The sequence below is a fragment of the Acanthopagrus latus genome, chromosome 20 (genome assembly GCF_904848185.1).
Source record: "Acanthopagrus latus isolate v.2019 chromosome 20, fAcaLat1.1, whole genome shotgun sequence".
NCBI lineage: Eukaryota > Metazoa > Chordata > Actinopteri > Spariformes > Sparidae > Acanthopagrus > Acanthopagrus latus.
Window position 1 is genome coordinate 1,009,009 of NC_051058.1, and position 17,618 is coordinate 1,026,626.

At 40.5% G+C, this 17,618-nt stretch overlaps 1 protein-coding gene across 4 annotated transcripts in view; it reads left to right on the plus strand.

Annotated features, from left to right (window-relative positions):
* Positions 1 to 675: 675 nt before the first annotated feature.
* Positions 676 to 17,618, plus strand: part of LOC119009634 (signal transducer and activator of transcription 5B-like) — a 35,984-nt gene continuing 19,041 nt past the window's right edge. For 2 of the 4 annotated variants that reach the window (XM_037081091.1, XM_037081094.1), the window contains exons 1-11: positions 676 to 748; positions 2,252 to 2,386; positions 3,490 to 3,646; positions 5,111 to 5,200; positions 5,718 to 5,895; positions 7,562 to 7,692; positions 11,089 to 11,240; positions 12,639 to 12,794; positions 14,533 to 14,712; positions 14,948 to 15,035; positions 17,043 to 17,165. In XM_037081091.1, coding sequence (XP_036936986.1) covers positions 747 to 748; positions 2,252 to 2,386; positions 3,490 to 3,646; positions 5,111 to 5,200; positions 5,718 to 5,895; positions 7,562 to 7,692; positions 11,089 to 11,240; positions 12,639 to 12,794; positions 14,533 to 14,712; positions 14,948 to 15,035; positions 17,043 to 17,165 — 1,392 coding nt within the window. In that variant the 5' untranslated portion in view covers positions 676 to 746. Of the gene's footprint in view, positions 859 to 2,178; positions 2,387 to 3,489; positions 3,647 to 5,110; positions 5,201 to 5,717; positions 5,896 to 7,561; positions 7,693 to 11,088; positions 11,241 to 12,638; positions 12,795 to 14,532; positions 14,713 to 14,947; positions 15,036 to 17,042; positions 17,166 to 17,618 lie in introns of all 4 variants that reach the window. The other 2 variants (XM_037081093.1, XM_037081092.1) reach the window with 2 other exon arrangements.

Sequence of the window (17,618 nt, forward strand, 5' to 3'; positions counted from 1 at the left end):
ATTAAGAAATGACTCAAAATGTCATAGATCTTTATTCCAGTAGGGTTAGGGTTAGGTACTGTGCCACAACACACAGTGTACTCATGTGTGTACATAAAAGTATTATCAGGCAACTACAGGTCACAACAATTGGAATTATGATATCCTTTGTATCACATACAATATAATACATATAACAAAACAACAAATTAATTTAGAAAGGAAAGGAAACAGAAGACACAGACATGTATCAGAACAATCAGAACAATGACATTAACAATATTATACTAATTTAATTATTATTAAATGTATAATGTTGTCCTGTTGTCTTGACTGTATGGGATGTGTTATTTCATGACAGTGCTGCTGTTGACTCTCATCACAGAGGTGGGGCCATTCGCGGAAATACAGAGCTGGCAGGACCTAACCGTATTACCGGAACTTAGCATGAATACGACCGGAAATACAGTGTTTCTACACTTAAAATAAAGTTTTTAAAAAATTCTTACAGTATTCGATAAAACCAGAACAAATATCGATATTAAACATTTCTATCTGTGAATTATATGATGTAAATATTATATTAGTTACTACATAACTAATTACCGGCTAATAAACTGATTTGACATATCATTGTGTGTCGACAGGAGTTTTATTTTGAAATAAGAAACCGGAAGCTGTTTTACATATTGATTCCTGACTTGATGCTAGTCAGGAACAGCTGCTTTACCAGAAACCAGAAGGAGTTAAAGTGGTAACGATATGACATGTATGTTAACCAAGCGTAGGTTTACAGGTTGTGTTTGTATGTGTGCGTATGTGTATGGTCTGCTGCCGGTCCATGGTGTGTCTGTAACGTGTTCTGCAGTCTCTTAAAAGGTGAGTTTAAGTCGTCGCTAACTAGCTGTTAACTAGCTTCGTTATTGGCTAACGTTAATGAAAGTGAAGTTTTGGTCAGGGGCTGCCCCGTTGCTGTGTAAGTGAGCTAACTTCTCCTACTATGCTAGCTAGTAGACTAGCCAGCTAACCTGACGCTGTCTTATCCCACTAAACTAACTTAAATTCATCTGCTTTCCATTATGAATGTGTTCGTGCCATTAAGTTCGCTTTATATGATCTATGGTCACCAACGAGCTAGTCTCAATGTGCAGTGTTATTATCAAGCTAGTTAAGCTATGTCTCAAACTTACTGGGCGTCAAGCTTCCCAGCTGCAGACGAGCCTTGTGTAGCCTGATGTCAGAATGTCAGTAACACATGGGCTATTACAGTCATCCGTTTGATCATCAAATAAAGTGCTTCATCAAAAGACAGCTCCTGTTTTTGTTTTTCTTTAAGACCCATTTTGCCTATAGTAGCAGAGCTGCACACAAAATCAAGAGCTGGCGTAATACGTCTCACTATGGTGTCTGACAGTTGCCAGAACGTTGCTTGTGGTGAGGTGGAGATCCACCATACATTTAGATTTTACTTAAGAGATTTTTTTCCTTGTTGAGTAGTTGTAAGGGGTGCTTAACATCCCATGACGCCTTAAGACAGTTGTTCTCAAATGGATACATACATATAGGTTTTTGGGTGTTGATTGATAAAATGTGTTTTATTGATGTTTTTATGGTGTAGTGGATGGACAGTAATGGAGCTGCCCATGCCGCTCAGTTATTTACTTCAGTAGAGTACATGTATAGATAGTGGTTACACTAATATGACATTTTGTTGCTGATGGATGAGAAATCTAAGACTTGGTACATTTGTTTCACTGTCTAGTAACCTGAACAGAAAATTGCAGATCCATTCCTAATGTTGCCTGTATGAATGAAATACATCTGCACATTGTATCAGTGTGTTAAATGGAATATGAGGTTTCAAACAAACGATGGAAGTGTGCACTGTGTGTTTCCGTGGTGACCACTGAAGTCTTTGCAGTGTTTTGGGATGGATAAGTGTTTAAAAGAGATGAATGGAAACATTTGCCTCCCTTTGGAACTGCTCACCGGTTTTGCACGTATGTTGTACGCTGACGTCAGCGTTTCCTCTGTCTGGAAGAAATTCATTAAACTGAAAGGCATTTTACCAAAAAAACATTTTGATAACTCTTTCCTCTTGCTCAATTTTCTTTACCTCCTTTGCCACCTCCATCTCTTCAACTTCACTCTCTTCTATTCTTCTGTATTTCATCGCCTTTTGGGTATTTTTCCTTAAAGCAATAACATATCCCTCTCACTCTTCCTCAATCTATCCCTGGCTTCTTCTCCTGCCATCCTCCTGCTTCCACAGGAGCACCATGGCAATGTGGATTCAGGCCCAGCAGCTGCAGGGTGAAGCGTTGCACCAGATGCAGGCCCTGTATGGCCAGCATTTCCCCATTGAGGTGCGACACTATCTGGCCCAGTGGATTGAGAGCCAGCTCTGGTAAGCAGCATACCTAGATCTCTAGTTTTATTTTGATATATCAAATATACTCTGGGGCTCCAGAGTGACTTTTTCTACTAGTAGCACAGTACTGGTGCTCTCTACTCAAAAATTGTTGGAGCAAAAACACAACATTTAGAAACACTACTTGAATTGTCATGAAGCATAACACACATATTTCTTCCATCTTAAATGTATTACTGATAAATCATTTGGTAATAAATAGACAATTTGCAGAAATAACAATGTCCAATTGATTTTTAAAGGAACAAAGTGAAGTAGTGCTTCAAGAGAAAGTCACTTCCCATGATGTCTTAAAGGGAGGCTGCAGTACCTCCTAAAACTGGATATTATGTCATGTCATGTCATGTCATTATCCGTAACCGCTTATCCCTTTCCATGGGGTCACGGGGTGTTGCTGCTGGAGCCAAACCCAGCCTTGTCTCAGGGCGAGGGCAGGGTACTCCCTGGACAAGTCGCCAGCTCATCGCAGGGCCCTCACTGATGAGCAATGTGGGGTTCAGTATCTTGCTCAAAGACACTTCGACATGCAGCTCCTTGCCCTGAGCCGGGATTTGAACTAGCGACCTTTCGATCACTAGTCGACCTGCTCTACCCGCTGAGCTACAGCCGCCCTCACTGGATATTATATAAAAAAAAAAAACAACCACCAATTCAATGTGATAGGTCTTCAAGCAGTGTTAAATTATGGTGTTTTCCTCTTGAGTGAATGGATGCTGACCTCTCTTACGGGGATATATGCTAAGAGGAGGATTTGCTTTGCTTTTCATATGTTTATCATCATATATATTTGTCCATTATTAGATTCCTTGTGATGTTGAACCATGAAAACAATGAGGTGTTTCAGAGGACATTTTAAAAGCACAAGTAACAGACATCCAGGCTCAGACAGACCTCTCGGGTGCATGATTTGGTTAAAATGATCCTGTTTTTGACAGGATATACAATAATGATATCCAAATGAAACTCCTGGGAGGCATTTTAGCCCGACTGCACATTAAAAGCTAGTCTTAGTGAAGCCACACTGAGCTTGACTTTGGCTTTGGATTGGTTAAAAATCTGAACATATATGCTTTTGACAGGGACTCTGTAGAGTTGGACAACCCAGCTGAGGAGACCAAAGCCAAGCGTCTGCTGGACAATCTGGTGTCAGAGCTGCAGAAGAAAGCCCAGCTTCAGGGAGGAGAGGATGGCTTTCTGCTCAAGATCAAGCTGGGCCACTACGCTAGCCAGCTCAAGGTACCAGCAGGGCTCATGCCAGAACAGAATCTGGAACCTCTCAGATTAGGACCAGCATCTATTTAATAGGATCCGGCACCTTAGATATTATACAAAATGTATAATAGGAGATGAATGTCACTATCAAATACATATTGTATCATATTAGAGGGGATGTAACAATGTACAGACTTCTGTAATATTGCGATAAAAGAAGGCTGTGATGAATGTTAATAAATAATGTCCAGTGTTAGTTTTAACTGCTAGAGCCCAGGCTTTGTTCACTGTGTTCCAGGCACTGTGGAGTATTTTTAAATAAAAAGGTTCTGGAAAACAGTCAGGGTGTGTTCCAGTGGGTTAGGAGGAGCAAAAAAGTCTTCCCTGACTTTTTTTGCTCCTCTTTTCGACCCCCTTTCACTCATGTATTTTGGCACAGTCAGAATTACAGCTCATGCAATGCAATGCCATTGAAGCAAAAAACACTTCTCCCATAGACAATGAATACATTTTTGTGGGCATCAGAATCACTAGCCCTTTGTAGATAAAAAAGGCATCACATTGGCTCCAAGGTAAGGGTGGCAATGTGCCGGCCTGTCTTTCTAAAAGGGGGGCGTAATATTCCTCCTTTTCCAAAAGCCATAGGCATAAACATGTGACGTGACATGAAGCTCAAAGTTGGGCTTTGAACAGTGACAAAGAATTTGTCTTCAAAATAATAGCTTTATGTCGCACCCCATTGGAGTTTAGAACAGGGTTCTTAGCAGGGGGCTTTTAATTTGAAAATAGTGACCGTTCCTAGCTTGCCGCTACAACAACAAGCGGACAACGAAGACAGCTACAGAGACTGAGGAGCATCTCCTGTATCTCAGCCACTGTCCAGTTGCTCATCTTAATGTCTGCAGATGAAGTGATAGACTCACTGCTGTGATCAGCTGTTTCTTGGTTTTAAAACTCCCTGGCTGTGGGTCGCACAACAGTGCACGTCATCGACACCTCCGCCCATCTCACGCAGGTTGTTGAAGTAGCAGGTAAATAACTTCACAGTATAGAAAAAACAATATGATATACACTGTTATCATAAGCATTCTCTCCTCCTGAACTGAAAATAAATGTTATCATTTAAACTCTTTATTAACTGATTGTTCAACATTACAGCTTGTTCCCTTGTACACTGATGACCTAATCAGTATGTTCTTGCTGAGGTGTGACAGGATTGATTGGCATTTATGCAAGTTCATTGTTATTGTTTTTTTGTTTTTTGTTTTTTGGCCAAATTTTGCTTTTTCACTACTGGTCCTCAGCCCAGGAGTTGGGTGCCTGTTCTTCAGGAAATGTATGGTCACAAAACAATTGCCACCATGATGTTATTTTCAGGGCTACCATTGTAAACATGTCTCATTTTCAGAGAAGCCATGAAAGAAACTGTTGGGATGCTATTGGCCTGACTTGATCTTTTGCTTGTGCTTGCTTGTGATGTCTATACAGAGCACTTATGACCGCTGTCCTTTCGAGTTGGTGCGCTGCATAAAACACATCCTGCACTCAGAACAGAGGCTGGTTCAAGAAGCTACAAATGTAAGTGCTGAGAGGCTGATATGAACATACGGAAACAGGATGAAAAAATGCTGTTAGCCATAATACGGACTATACTGAATAATAACGAGTCAGAGACCATGACAGAGATTTTTGTGGCTCTGATAGTCTGCTGGACAACAAGAGAAAGGGAGGGAGTGTTACTGGCTGCTGTGTTGTTTTGTAATTGTTCATAGTCAAATGGCTTCTTTTTACACATGCTTAGGTCATGGTTGTGGTCATGAAAAGCAGAAGGACCCCAAGTTAAAAGATAAAACTAATGCATACAAGTAATAAATGCTCATATTTTTTGTAAACAGACTCTGTTCAAGTCATTTTGATCTTTTTATTTCCAAGACTTTTACAATCTCATATCAAAGACTACATATGATGATATCGCACTGTAGATTTTGGTATCATTACATCACATGTATGAGTATTAGTCAAACCAACTAAGGGAAAAATAGAGAAGTTGATCAAAAGCAGGCAACATTGGGATCTTTCTAAATGTTTTGTGTAGGCCACCTGTGGGAGTGGGGGGCAAGCCATGGACAGCCTGTCACAGCGCCACCAGCAGATCAACCAGGCCTTTGAGGAGCTCCGTCTGGCCACGCAGGACACTGAAAATGAACTGAGGAAGTTGCAGCACAGCCAGGAGTATTTCATCATCCAGTACCAGGAGAACCTGCGCATCCAGGGTAAGGCACATTGTTGCGTCCCCCGATCCAGGGCTCCACACTGTAATAAATGTATTTTTAGAAGCACCTGTGTGTAAATTGTGATATTTTTAAAAAAAAGATCAACATCATCGTACAAAACACCAGCAGCATTTCTGTTGGTAACGTTTTGCCCTGGCCGCCACAGTGATAAATGAAGTCACAAAACCAAACAAAAGGTTGGCACTGCCCCCCTCTCCTTATTAAATGAAAATGCAGTATTGTGAGGATGCAACCATTTCATACATAGATTACAGTCTGCTGCCCCTAAATTGTGACTTACCACTTAACCACCATGTAATGTTGTCAGTTGGACTTTTTAGTAAATGGCCAGCTAATATAAAAATGTGTTTGTCTGTCCCCTTGTTCATAATTTCTAACTGAAATGCTATTAATGCAAGTTTTTTTAGGTCTATTATATATTCTGTTATTGTCAGGACTGCTTGACTTGAAGAATGAGGCGTCTCCAAGTGATGAAAAAGAAAAACCTTATTGTTTCTGTGTGATAGAGTAAGCATCATGATTAATCTAGTAATGGACTTATACATATGATAAGACAGGGATAAAAGCCTGTATTCCTGTAAGAAGAGGGGGAATGGGCGCTGCTTAGCGTGGTTGGCTTGGTTCGATTCCCAGCCTGGATCCCTTCGCTGCGTGTCACTGCCCCTCTCTGACCCTGTTTCCTGTCACCCTCTTCAAGCTGTACTATCAATAAAGCCAGAAAAGGCAAAAAAAAATACTTAAAAAAAAGAAGAGGGGGAACAATAGTTTTAACACTTGTTAAACACAGTTGGAACTATTTATTTTCAAAGACGTATCACTTTTATGCCATCTAGTTGTAGGAGTTGATGCAACCACCCTTTAAAAATTCATGGAAAATGCCTCTCTCTTGGCGCACTACTTTTTCCTTAAAATAAAACAGACCATTGTTATTTTAGTAAATTGTCTAAATATTACCAAAATATTTAGAAGAAATGTGGGTAAGATAATAAGAATACAAATTTATTGCATTTCTTGACAGATTAAGTCGTGTTTTGAACCACCAGTGCTGCTAGTGGAGAAAGTTAGTCGGGGGTTGAGGTTTCTGCGACTAGTCAGCTAGTCGACTACTGTAACCTCCAGTTGGAGCTGCAGGCAGCTGTTAACTAGTTGTGGACAAAATGTTCAATAGAACTCCTCTCTATATATCTAATATATTTTTTTACAGAATGACTAGTCCACCAGTCTACTGCTATTATGAAAAACTTGATTCGTAAAAATTAGTAGTTGTGAAACACCTATTTTGGGGTCCTGCAATCTATGTTATGTTTATGTTTTTTGTCAGCTCACCTGGTGTTTCAAAAGGTGGTCCAAATCCAAAAAATGGGTTTCTACTAAACATACACTTAAGATACACCTGTAACTTAAGCATCACAAAACCAGTGATAATTCACTGGTTAGTAAATGAACCAAATACAAATCAAACCCCAAACCCCAGTTCAGTGTTTTGTGTGCCCTGCCAAGGAGGGCTGATTTGAAACATCACCAACCTGTTTGACTGACATAAGTCTTTGTAGATAAGTGTCTGCAGTCAGGGACTGGGTAAAAGGTTACATTGTGTATCTGGTGATTGTGATGTGCTCCCTGTCTCTTGCTTGTGCTTTGTTAGCTCAGTTGAGCAGCCTGTCCTCACTGCCTCCGGCTGAGCGAACCCAGCGGGAGACAACCCTACAAACCAAGAGGGCCACTGTGGAGGCCTGGCTCACCAGAGAGGCCAGCACACTGCAGAAATATAGGCTTGTATGAAGAACACACTCCCACACACACACACACACACACACACACACACACACACAATTGAAACAAATGCCTTTTCTCCGTAGGGACTTTTTCACTCTCTCCAGTCAGTGAATGATCACTGTGATCAGTCTTTGAACTGACAGGTTCAAGTGTGGCTGAAGTGGAATATTAATTGGATGGTATGCTGATTTATAAATATAGCTTCTCTTCACATCACTTGTCTCTTAGCCCTGAAGCCAAGTCGATCATGATAAGGCATGATGACTCTTGTCAGTTTTCAATTCCAGTGATTTCTACAGCTCCCATGTTTCTGTGATGAATGAGTGGAACACAAACTACTTTGCACAAAAAAAATGCAAGAAGTTTGTTTTAATAATGAATTTCTTAAAGGTCCTCTGAAAACGTGATCACACCTGCTGGATCATAAATATACAAACAGTGATTCTAATATTTGGTTAAGAGTCTCTTGGCCATTTTCACATCAGTCAGGTGCTTTTGATTTCCATCCACAAGCTTCTGGTCGTCCTCTGGGTGAATGTTTAACCACTCCTCTTGACAGAATTGGTGAAGTTCACCTAAATGAGTTGGCTTCCTGGAATAGACTTGTTTCTTCAGCACAGTTCACATATTCTGATGGGGTTTATGTCTGAACTTAGGGAAGGCCGTTCAAAACCTCAGGTCAGCCTGATTGATCCATTCCTTTACCGCTTCTGATGTGTGTTTGGGTCATTGTCCTGTTGGAGCTCCCAGCTGCACCCAAGACTCAGGGTGATTGTTCTCATAAATATGGAGATAATCCTCCCTCTTCAGTACTCCATTTACTCTTTGGAGCAGGGTTAGGATTAGGGTTATTTTCTCAATATTTAGATGTGTTCATGACATTTTTTGGCATCAACCTTTGTACAGTGGGTGTGTAACCCCTGGCCAGTAATAGCACGAACGGTGTCAAGATGGGGCTCCATAGAAATGCAGCGATAATGTTACATTGCTGTTTCTGTCTCTCTCCACTGCTCTCGGTCTGTAATTTATGCTTAAAGAGCTGCAGGTCTGTGTGTCTGTTTTAGAGGGTGGGGGTGAGCTACATAACAAAGCAGAGCTGAGAGGCAAACAGCAGACTGGATGAAGCCGGCTGCATTCAGACAAAATCGACAAGGTTGTGTGGGGATGAAATCAGAAACTAAAGTGCATTCAATAGAGCGCATTCCTCTGACACTTTAATCACTTATTTGACCAGTCCAATATGAAACTCACTGGATCTAGGATACCAGCCACCTGAAAACATTCCTGGAGCTGTCCGTTTGTATCGACACTTAAAGTTAATGGGGTCCATTCTAGGGGTGGTTAATCAGCCCAATATCCTGATTCGATTTGATTCCGTTTATTGAAGTCTCGATTAGAGACAAAATTGATTTTCAACTATTGACGATTATCGATTCGATTTTCAATTACTAACGATTATTGATCTTCCATTTAACATGCAGTCCTGTTCACAAACCAACCAACCAACTGTGGTGGAAATTTCTGTCAATAAAAGAGTAAAGTCAGATCTTGTCTTTTCTGTAAGTTTAATCCAACCATCTGCAGATGGACTCACCACCCAGTCAAATTCATGAGCCGAGTGAATGAGCCCAGAGTAAAGGAGTGTTCACAATTTATACACAGATAACAACAAGGTCAGGGGAAGAGACAAGCACTCTTGGCGCCAGCAGTGATTAAGCTACACACATACGTACATACGACTATCCCAATCAGACAGGCTTCTCATCGACACAAGACATAAAGTTAAAACTTCATGACGCATGACCTGGGACTCTGTGCGAAGCATAAAATTATCAGACATAAAACATGAGACAAGAGGGCGACTTTCTATCTGAGTCTTGGCTGGTTCGTGACTCTATTACAATCATATAGGGCAGAGGTTAGGTGTTCATACATTTGCATAAGATATCAGTCACATGAAGCAAGTTAGATAAATGTTTTTAAGAAATCATATTCAACAAAATAGTTCAAAATTCATCAACCCATAATGAAAATGAATTTTCCCATCACACAACCAACCCACCAACTAAAGGCAGGAACGCACCGGCCCAACCGTTGGACGTCTAAAGCGTTTGGAGAGACTAGGACCAGGTCGGGAACAAATATGTTTGGTGTGTTCAGTTGCGTTGGAAGCTTTCGGGGCCACGCGGATGTTGTCTGCTCCGACTGAGCATGCGAGGTCTGAGGAGGTGGGCCGTCGGACATCTGAGCTGTTAGATTCTCTGATTGGTTGTGTGCCAGCTGAATGGCTGTTCTGATTGGCGGTGTGCGAATCAGTGCAGTGTGAGGGAGGGGCGTAATATTGTGTGCAGTTTGTTTTTCTATGCACTCCGTTCCGTCATTTCTTGTTTTCAAGTTTTGCAGTACTGGCTTGGTTTAGTCAGATTACAGCCATAGTTCGACTAGGCTACTCAATCGGACAACTGCTATTGTCCGAGTATACATGCCAGTGTGAAAATCTAATTATTGGCCAAAGCATGTCATACCCCGGTATGATAGGTGGTGCTGTGCCCATTTCAACTAGTGGTAATAGAGCCACCTCCGGCTGACCTCTTTATGTCACCAGCAACAACAAACTCTGCCTCAGCATTTGAGAAAAATGGCATACGAAGAGCGAGATGAAGCTACATCTTTTTGCATTTCGTATATGGTGTACATGATAATTATACAAACTAGATGCACAATGGCACTCTTGCTTGCGGTTATTTTGGAGGAAAAACGCCGACACTGCCGTCCCTCTATTTCCGGCTCGCGGCCCCTGGAAAAAAATCTCGAGCCTGCGCAAAACGCAAAAATCCGATCAGATCTGATGGAGCTCATACATGCACAAGTAATGTGACTATCAATCGAATAATCTAGGTGTTTTAATCTGACTATGAGAAATCTAATCCGGTCCAATTTTAGTCAAACTAAGGTATATACATGCATCTTAAAAATCCGATCATAGTCGGACTAACCCAGTAATTCGGTTTTCTTGAGTATAATGTAAACGCAATGTTTGATTCAATGCTTTGTTGTCGTTTAAGCTCCTCCCTCTGTTTTATCCACTCTCCATCTCACTCGACCATCCCTGATATATCTCTCTGACTCGCAACCAGCAAATCCTGCATAGTATACCTTCAAAGTTTCTAATGGTAATTTGTGGTTTGTGTAGTCGATATCCCGTTTTAAGTTTCCAAAGCTGAAGTCAACACAGCTTCACACAGAAGTGGATCTTTCAGGTTACTACAGTGACATAAACATTTTCAAGTTCCCTGTTCAACTAATGTTTCCCTGTGTTTTTTATTGATTATGTTGGCATACTGAGTGTTTCATATGCAAATGTTTCTCAGCATGTGGCTGGTGGTGTGTCTGCAGGACCTGTCAGAACAGCACCAGAAGACTCTGGCCCTGCTCAGGAAGCAGCAGACTCTGATACTCGATGAAGAGCTCATCCAGTGGAAAAGGAGGCAGCAGCTGGCTGGCAATGGAGGTCCTCATGAGGGGGGGCTGGATGTCCTCCAGTCTTGGTAAATTAGATCAACTAATTAGAAATTAGATTTATTAAATAGAATATTATATCATAGGATGGAGTGTTTGTCAAATCATTTTTAAAGTGAAACTCTCGCCAAAATGCAACCTAGGCTTTTTTTTGTGAATGTTTGTGAGTCAAACCTTTGTGTAAAAACATAATTACGACAAAAGATTTGTTCACCAAATCGTTCAGTGCTCTCCAACTCCCTGAACTGATAAACAGCCTAACAATCCATCATTCAGTTCGTGATTCAGCCCTGAGGTTTACGTTCACTTACTGAGGGACGGTGTTTTGTGGTATACATGCACTAATATTATTACACGGTTAAACTGTCCTCTGTGCATAGTAAAATCACTTAAGTCAGTGCTAATTTTAGCAGTACGGTTACTGAACGTGAATCAACTCCTCTGCCCTGGGTGAGTGAGTGACACAGCGCCACTTTCAGCACAGTACATGAACGAGAATCATGTCCTCAGCGACAGTTCTCTGTGTGTAGTAGGTTTGCAAATCATGAACAAATGACACCGCGACCATGAATCACGTCCTCACAGTTGCACACTCTGTGTGCAGGCGAGTGAGTCCCCGCCCGCACGCTGGCTGCGTCATTCGCCGAAGATTCACAAGTGAGTCGCGGCAGTTCCGCTCCTGGCCGGCATGCTCGCGGCTGAGCTCAACTGAACTAAGAAACAAATCAGTTCGTGAAGTGATTCCGTTCAGTTTGTTCACTCAAATATTCATTCATTCGATTCGAACAACACGTTTGCGACAGAAACAACACTAGCTTGTTCCGCTCCCCACTGTCATGGCAGCCGAGAAGTATCGATCTCAGAATGCAACGTACTTTTGAGGAGAGTTGAGGTGCACCGCTACTGTGTTCTGGCAACAACTATCCACACAATATCTGATGTGACTTTTCTGGCTTTTTATTATAGTATTATTTCTATTTTATATACACTAGTGCAGTACCCATAGGAACTGTGTATTCCTATAGAAAAGTGGGAGGTGATGTACCTTTTTCATGGATGGCCAAATGAGGCTGTGTTTGAAGGTGGGACATCAGGGATATCTGGTTTGTTGTGAAATCCGACATTCCAGGGTATAATTCGCTATTTTTGACTATTTTATTTTACTTGGTGTCATTATTTTCAGCACAACCGTACGTTATTTTCTTATTTCGACGCGTATATGTGTATATACATATACACATACATATGGATGGATGCTCCTAGCAGAACATTGCATTAAAGAAGATGAACAATGTTGATCACTTGACTTGTTAGTCCTTAAAATATTCTGGCTGAACAATGAATACACAGTAGAAGAACCTAGCCTCATTTTTTCCTCTCCCCTTTTACTTCCACCCTGTGGTGGTGTTTGGTATACTGTCCATCAGGTGTGAGAAGCTGGCTGACCTGATCTGGCAGAACCGACAGCAGATACGGCGGTGTGAACATTTAACCCAGCAGCTTCCTTTGCCAGGCCCCATGGAAGAGCTGCTAAGCAAACTCAACGCTGACATCACTGATATCATCTCTGCCTTAGTTACCAGGTGAGAAAAAGACAATACGTTTATCTTCAGTCCTGATTGTGATACAGTGACTAAGTCTCCATTCTGGTGAGGATGCTAGTGTGTTCACTGAGGATTGTGTGGCAATTGTTTGCCAGATATGTGGTTTAAATTTCTAATCTTGTAGCCTGTAGTGATAACAGATTTTAGCAGGTGTAGGGCTCTTCAGCTCTTGTTATCACCCTCATCAGAGATTGCAGAGAAGTTGCATCTACAGAGCTGTATACCACATTGCAATAATATTACATTGCACAATTAATGAATAAAGTTTAATTTTAGTTTCACTTTTCTGTCTCACTCACACACTGCTTACGTCCTTTTTCAGTCGAAAGCGAGTCAGTATGACCGGATCAGTAGACCCTAATTTTTTTTTCAGTTTTATCCAATCCTATTTTTGTTTACACATATTTTTTTCCAAACCAGTAACATGTTGTTCACTTGATGAAAACCTTATATGCTAAAGTAATGTAATATCCAAAGCAGTAATTCCTTAACTTACTCAATTATCAAATAATATACTGAATAGCCTTAATTTTAATCCAAAATTATTCAAAGTGAAATGTACTCTAAGCAGCCAGCAAAAAGGTTGTTTTTTTGTTGTTGTTATTAAATGTATTTGTCTGGGACCATTTACAACATGGCTTTAAGTTCTCCAGTACTGTGCCAGAATTACAGCACGGGGCCAGGGATATTTGTAAATAGAAAATTATATGTCTATGGAACTATACTTGCATATCTTTAGGCCTCCATGCCAGATATAGCATAATGTTTTTGTGAACATGATATCTCTAAAGTGCCTTGAGGGAATTTTCTGTAGTTTCTTCGTTAAACATGCCAACCTTTTTTGGCTGTCACAGTCCCTTCTGCACAACTTGCTGCTGTTCTTCTTGGGTCACACTTCTCCTCCTATAAACATAAACAGACACTTTTCTCTCATATAAGTTCCCAAAGACACAACCAGTTACTACGTTACTGCTGTTTGGTCCTGTAACGATGCTTGTGGGACGTTTCTCTTTATTTTGTTGAGTGAAGGATCTGTTTAGTAACTGTTAACTCCATCAGATTGACACACAGAGATGTGCAGGATCCCTGCACTCAAAATGCTGTGTAAAGGGGGCTGTTGTCTACATGCGAGAGAGAAAAGACAGACTCAGTGTCAGAGGGGCGGGCTGATCCTCCACGATCAGCCCAGTGGCAAAACCCAAAGACCAAGTAATGTTTACTGTGTTCAAGCTTTGGATGGCCGGTTGGCCATGACTACACCCGGCCAGGCCTTTCTGTCTATTCCAGAGACACAGCGGCAGGCTCGCTCGGCTAGCCGAAGAGTTCAGTGTGGGGAGGTACAGCTGGTAATCCACTATATCACCAACACTGCTGGCTGTTGTCAAACAAAGAAGCTGCCTCAAAAACACATTATTTGATTTGCATATGTGCAGTCATTGAGTTGAGGACCTCCATCTTGAAATGTCTGTCAGAAAACTCTTCAACGCTGCTGTGATATCTCACTGTAAGTTACTGATGAGGTAACCATTCTCATGAAAACCATAACTCAAGAAGACCATGAGGGAATTTCTTCAGATTTGTTACAAATGTCCACTATGACTCAAGGATGACCTGATTAGAATTTGCTGGTCTGATTCTTCTGTTGGTTGTCACTAATGTCTGTACATCATTATCACTGTCTGTTGACTAATGCATAATTTTCCAATCCTCTCTTTAGTACCTTCATCATTGAAAAACAGCCACCCCAGGTGTTAAAGACCCAGACCAAGTTTGCAGCCACAGTGCGCCTTCTGGTGGGTGGGAAGCTAAACGTACACATGAACCCACCTCAGGTCAAGGCTGTCATTGTTAGTGAGCAGCAGGCCAAAGCTCTGTTGAAGAATGAGAGCACACACAGGTGAGGGGTAAATGGAGGCTTGCAGACTTGTAATAAATATATTGGCTCAACACCATGTGGGTAATTAGCTGATGCAAAACTAAAATAATGAATGGATTGATAATAATCAAATATTAAAAAGGCATTCAATGTGTTTATTTGTTGTTATGAAACAAGTAGTTTGATGGTGGTTTAGTCATCATAATCAACAATTTGAATGTTAATCCTGGTCAACTGCTTTCCTCTGTCCTGTTAGTGAAAGTAGTGGAGAAATCCTCAACAACAACTGTGTGATGGAGTATCATCAGGCCACTGGCACCCTCAGTGCACACTTCAGAAACATGGTAAGCTCGAGTTTTCAGTTTCTTTGGACAGAAACAGTTTTGTGACGTAAACAGCAAGAATAATCATTTCAAGAGAGCAGCATACATGTGGAGTTGAATTAAATACAAAACAAATAAGCAAAACACAAAAAGACTTAATGAACATATTACGCTTATTCTACTCCACTTCAGGCTCTTGCTGGCCACTCACCACCAAAACAAGTAATGAGGGTGGACTAACTTTTTTACAAACGGGTTTAAGGTTCCTTCCAGTACACTGGATAAAGGGAGAATTGATAAGATAGGAATTCATCAATCTCTGTTTGAACAGAAGATCAAAATGTTTTGATCAATGAACATGACAACTTGCACACAAGTAAATAAGTGCCTGGTTCTTTTGGCACTTCGACACATTGCAGACCATGCCTCGTCATATGTATTACATAAGTCACGTGCAGATCTTTATCTTTATGTTGTGCGTCAGGTGATTTATCTGATCTACACAGGGTTAGTATTATGTTTTTGGAGTGCTGCTTCACTGCAGGTCATCTAGTTGATGACAAAAGCTGAACTGGCTAAATATTTTGTTCAGTTTATGTAGGAACAAGGCAGATATTCATTACAAGTTGTCTATGATACTTCAGAAACTAGGATTTAAACTTTGTTGCTGGAATATTCTATTTGATTCACCATGTCATCTTGCTTTTATCACCTTCATAACAGTACAAAAATGTGGCATTTGCTTAGTTCAGTTTTAGGTGTCTCAGTCCAAAAAGCCTTGGATAGGCTCTGAACTAGAGGTATCAGTTCTGACTTGAGGAGTAATGGTACACTTGGTTTTAGTGTCTTGTATAATAGGAAAAACAGAACAAAAAAATCCCAAATGCATATGTTAGATTTCTAGCTGTATTTCTGAATCTGAGGTGGTGTGTTCCCTCAGAGTATCCATAAGGCAGGAGCTGGTGTTGCCTACTATTGCTCTGACCCAATGACCTAACCTAACAGAAAGAACTGTAGCAACAACTTCACTGATGTAACTTCATTTACTCTCCTTTGTTACACACACTCCAACAACTTCTGCCATACAGCAACTCTGAGGGGACACACTACTTTTTTGTGCTCTCTGGTGGGGCTTTTAAAATCACAATATTATGATGGTGTAGGGCTCAGTAGTTAATGATTGTCAATCATTGGGGATGGACAATGGCCTCTTTCATCGGTTCTACCCGTCTGCCTCCCTTTAAAAACCAAAGTAAATAAACCTGTTGATAGTAAATTGTGCAAATGATCATACAGTGAAGTTCTAATCTTGACAGTGCAGTTTAATTTAATGTACATTTTGAATGAACTGGTAAAACTATAAGACAGAGGTCAAGCTGTGACCTTTAGCCAGTTTCAAATTCAACTTCAGAAGTACTGTTGTTTTTTAAAAACTGGTCACACTACTCAACTCAACAAGATCCATCAGCACAAAAGAGAAAATGGTATTATTGTTCTGTGCATCTGTATAGATTATTATGATTATTATTATTATTATTATTATTATTATTAATAATAATAATAATAATAATAATAATAATAATAATAATAATAATAATAATAATAATAGTTATTGCATGTTATAATCAACCATTTTCAATTAAGTAAGAATAGAATAGAAATGGAATAAATAGAATAGAATAGAATTAATTTATTGATCCCAGACAGGGAAATTATTTTGTCATAGCATTGGGTCCACAAAAAAAAAAGAAAAAGAAAAACAAACAAAAGCTAACTATACTATAAACAGTAATGATCTATGCAACTATACAAGAAAGAAATAAACAATTCCAAAGAATGTGCAATAACAGAACCAAAATGTACATATGAGTGTGCAATAATAGAACCACAGGTAATTATTGTGTGTGTGAAGCCTGATGCATGTTCTCAGGGACTGAAAATGCAGTTGCTCAGTTCATTGTGAATGCACTACACTTGTGTGTTATTGTAATGAAGTACTTGTGTGTGTGTGTCTGTGTGTGTGTACAGTCACTGAAGCGGATCAAGCGTTCGGACCGTCGAGGTGCAGAGTCAGTGACGGAGGAGAAGTTCACAGTTCTGTTTGAATCACAGTTCAGCGTGGGGGGCAACGAGCTGGTCTTCCATGTCAAGGTACTCATACGGATATTTTAATTGTTACATGTGAATAACAGCCAAACCACACTGGGTATCTTGCTTGGTTATTAAATGGTCAGGTTTGCTCCTTGGCCATCTGCTACTGATCTCATCTCCACTTTAAATACCAACTGGAGTTTCATGGCTCTGCATTAAAAATTTCTTAAAGCTGCTGTTATAAAACGTCACCACACTTGCACGACTCCGTCTTCCTTCAAGGCTGCTCTGTTTGCCTGTCATTTCTCCAAGTGTTTTTCAGTTTTTTTCAGTTTTTCAGCCTGTTTGGTAGTATAAGCTGTCACAGGTAGCTTTCACTGTTCCACCTTTGCCAGTAAATGGGAGGATCCTACTTTCGGAATGTTCACAGACAGACAGGAAGACCTTTTATGGAGCTCTCTCTCCTGATTGGATAAAGTAACCAGGGATAACAGAAAATGCATTTTCTCTAAT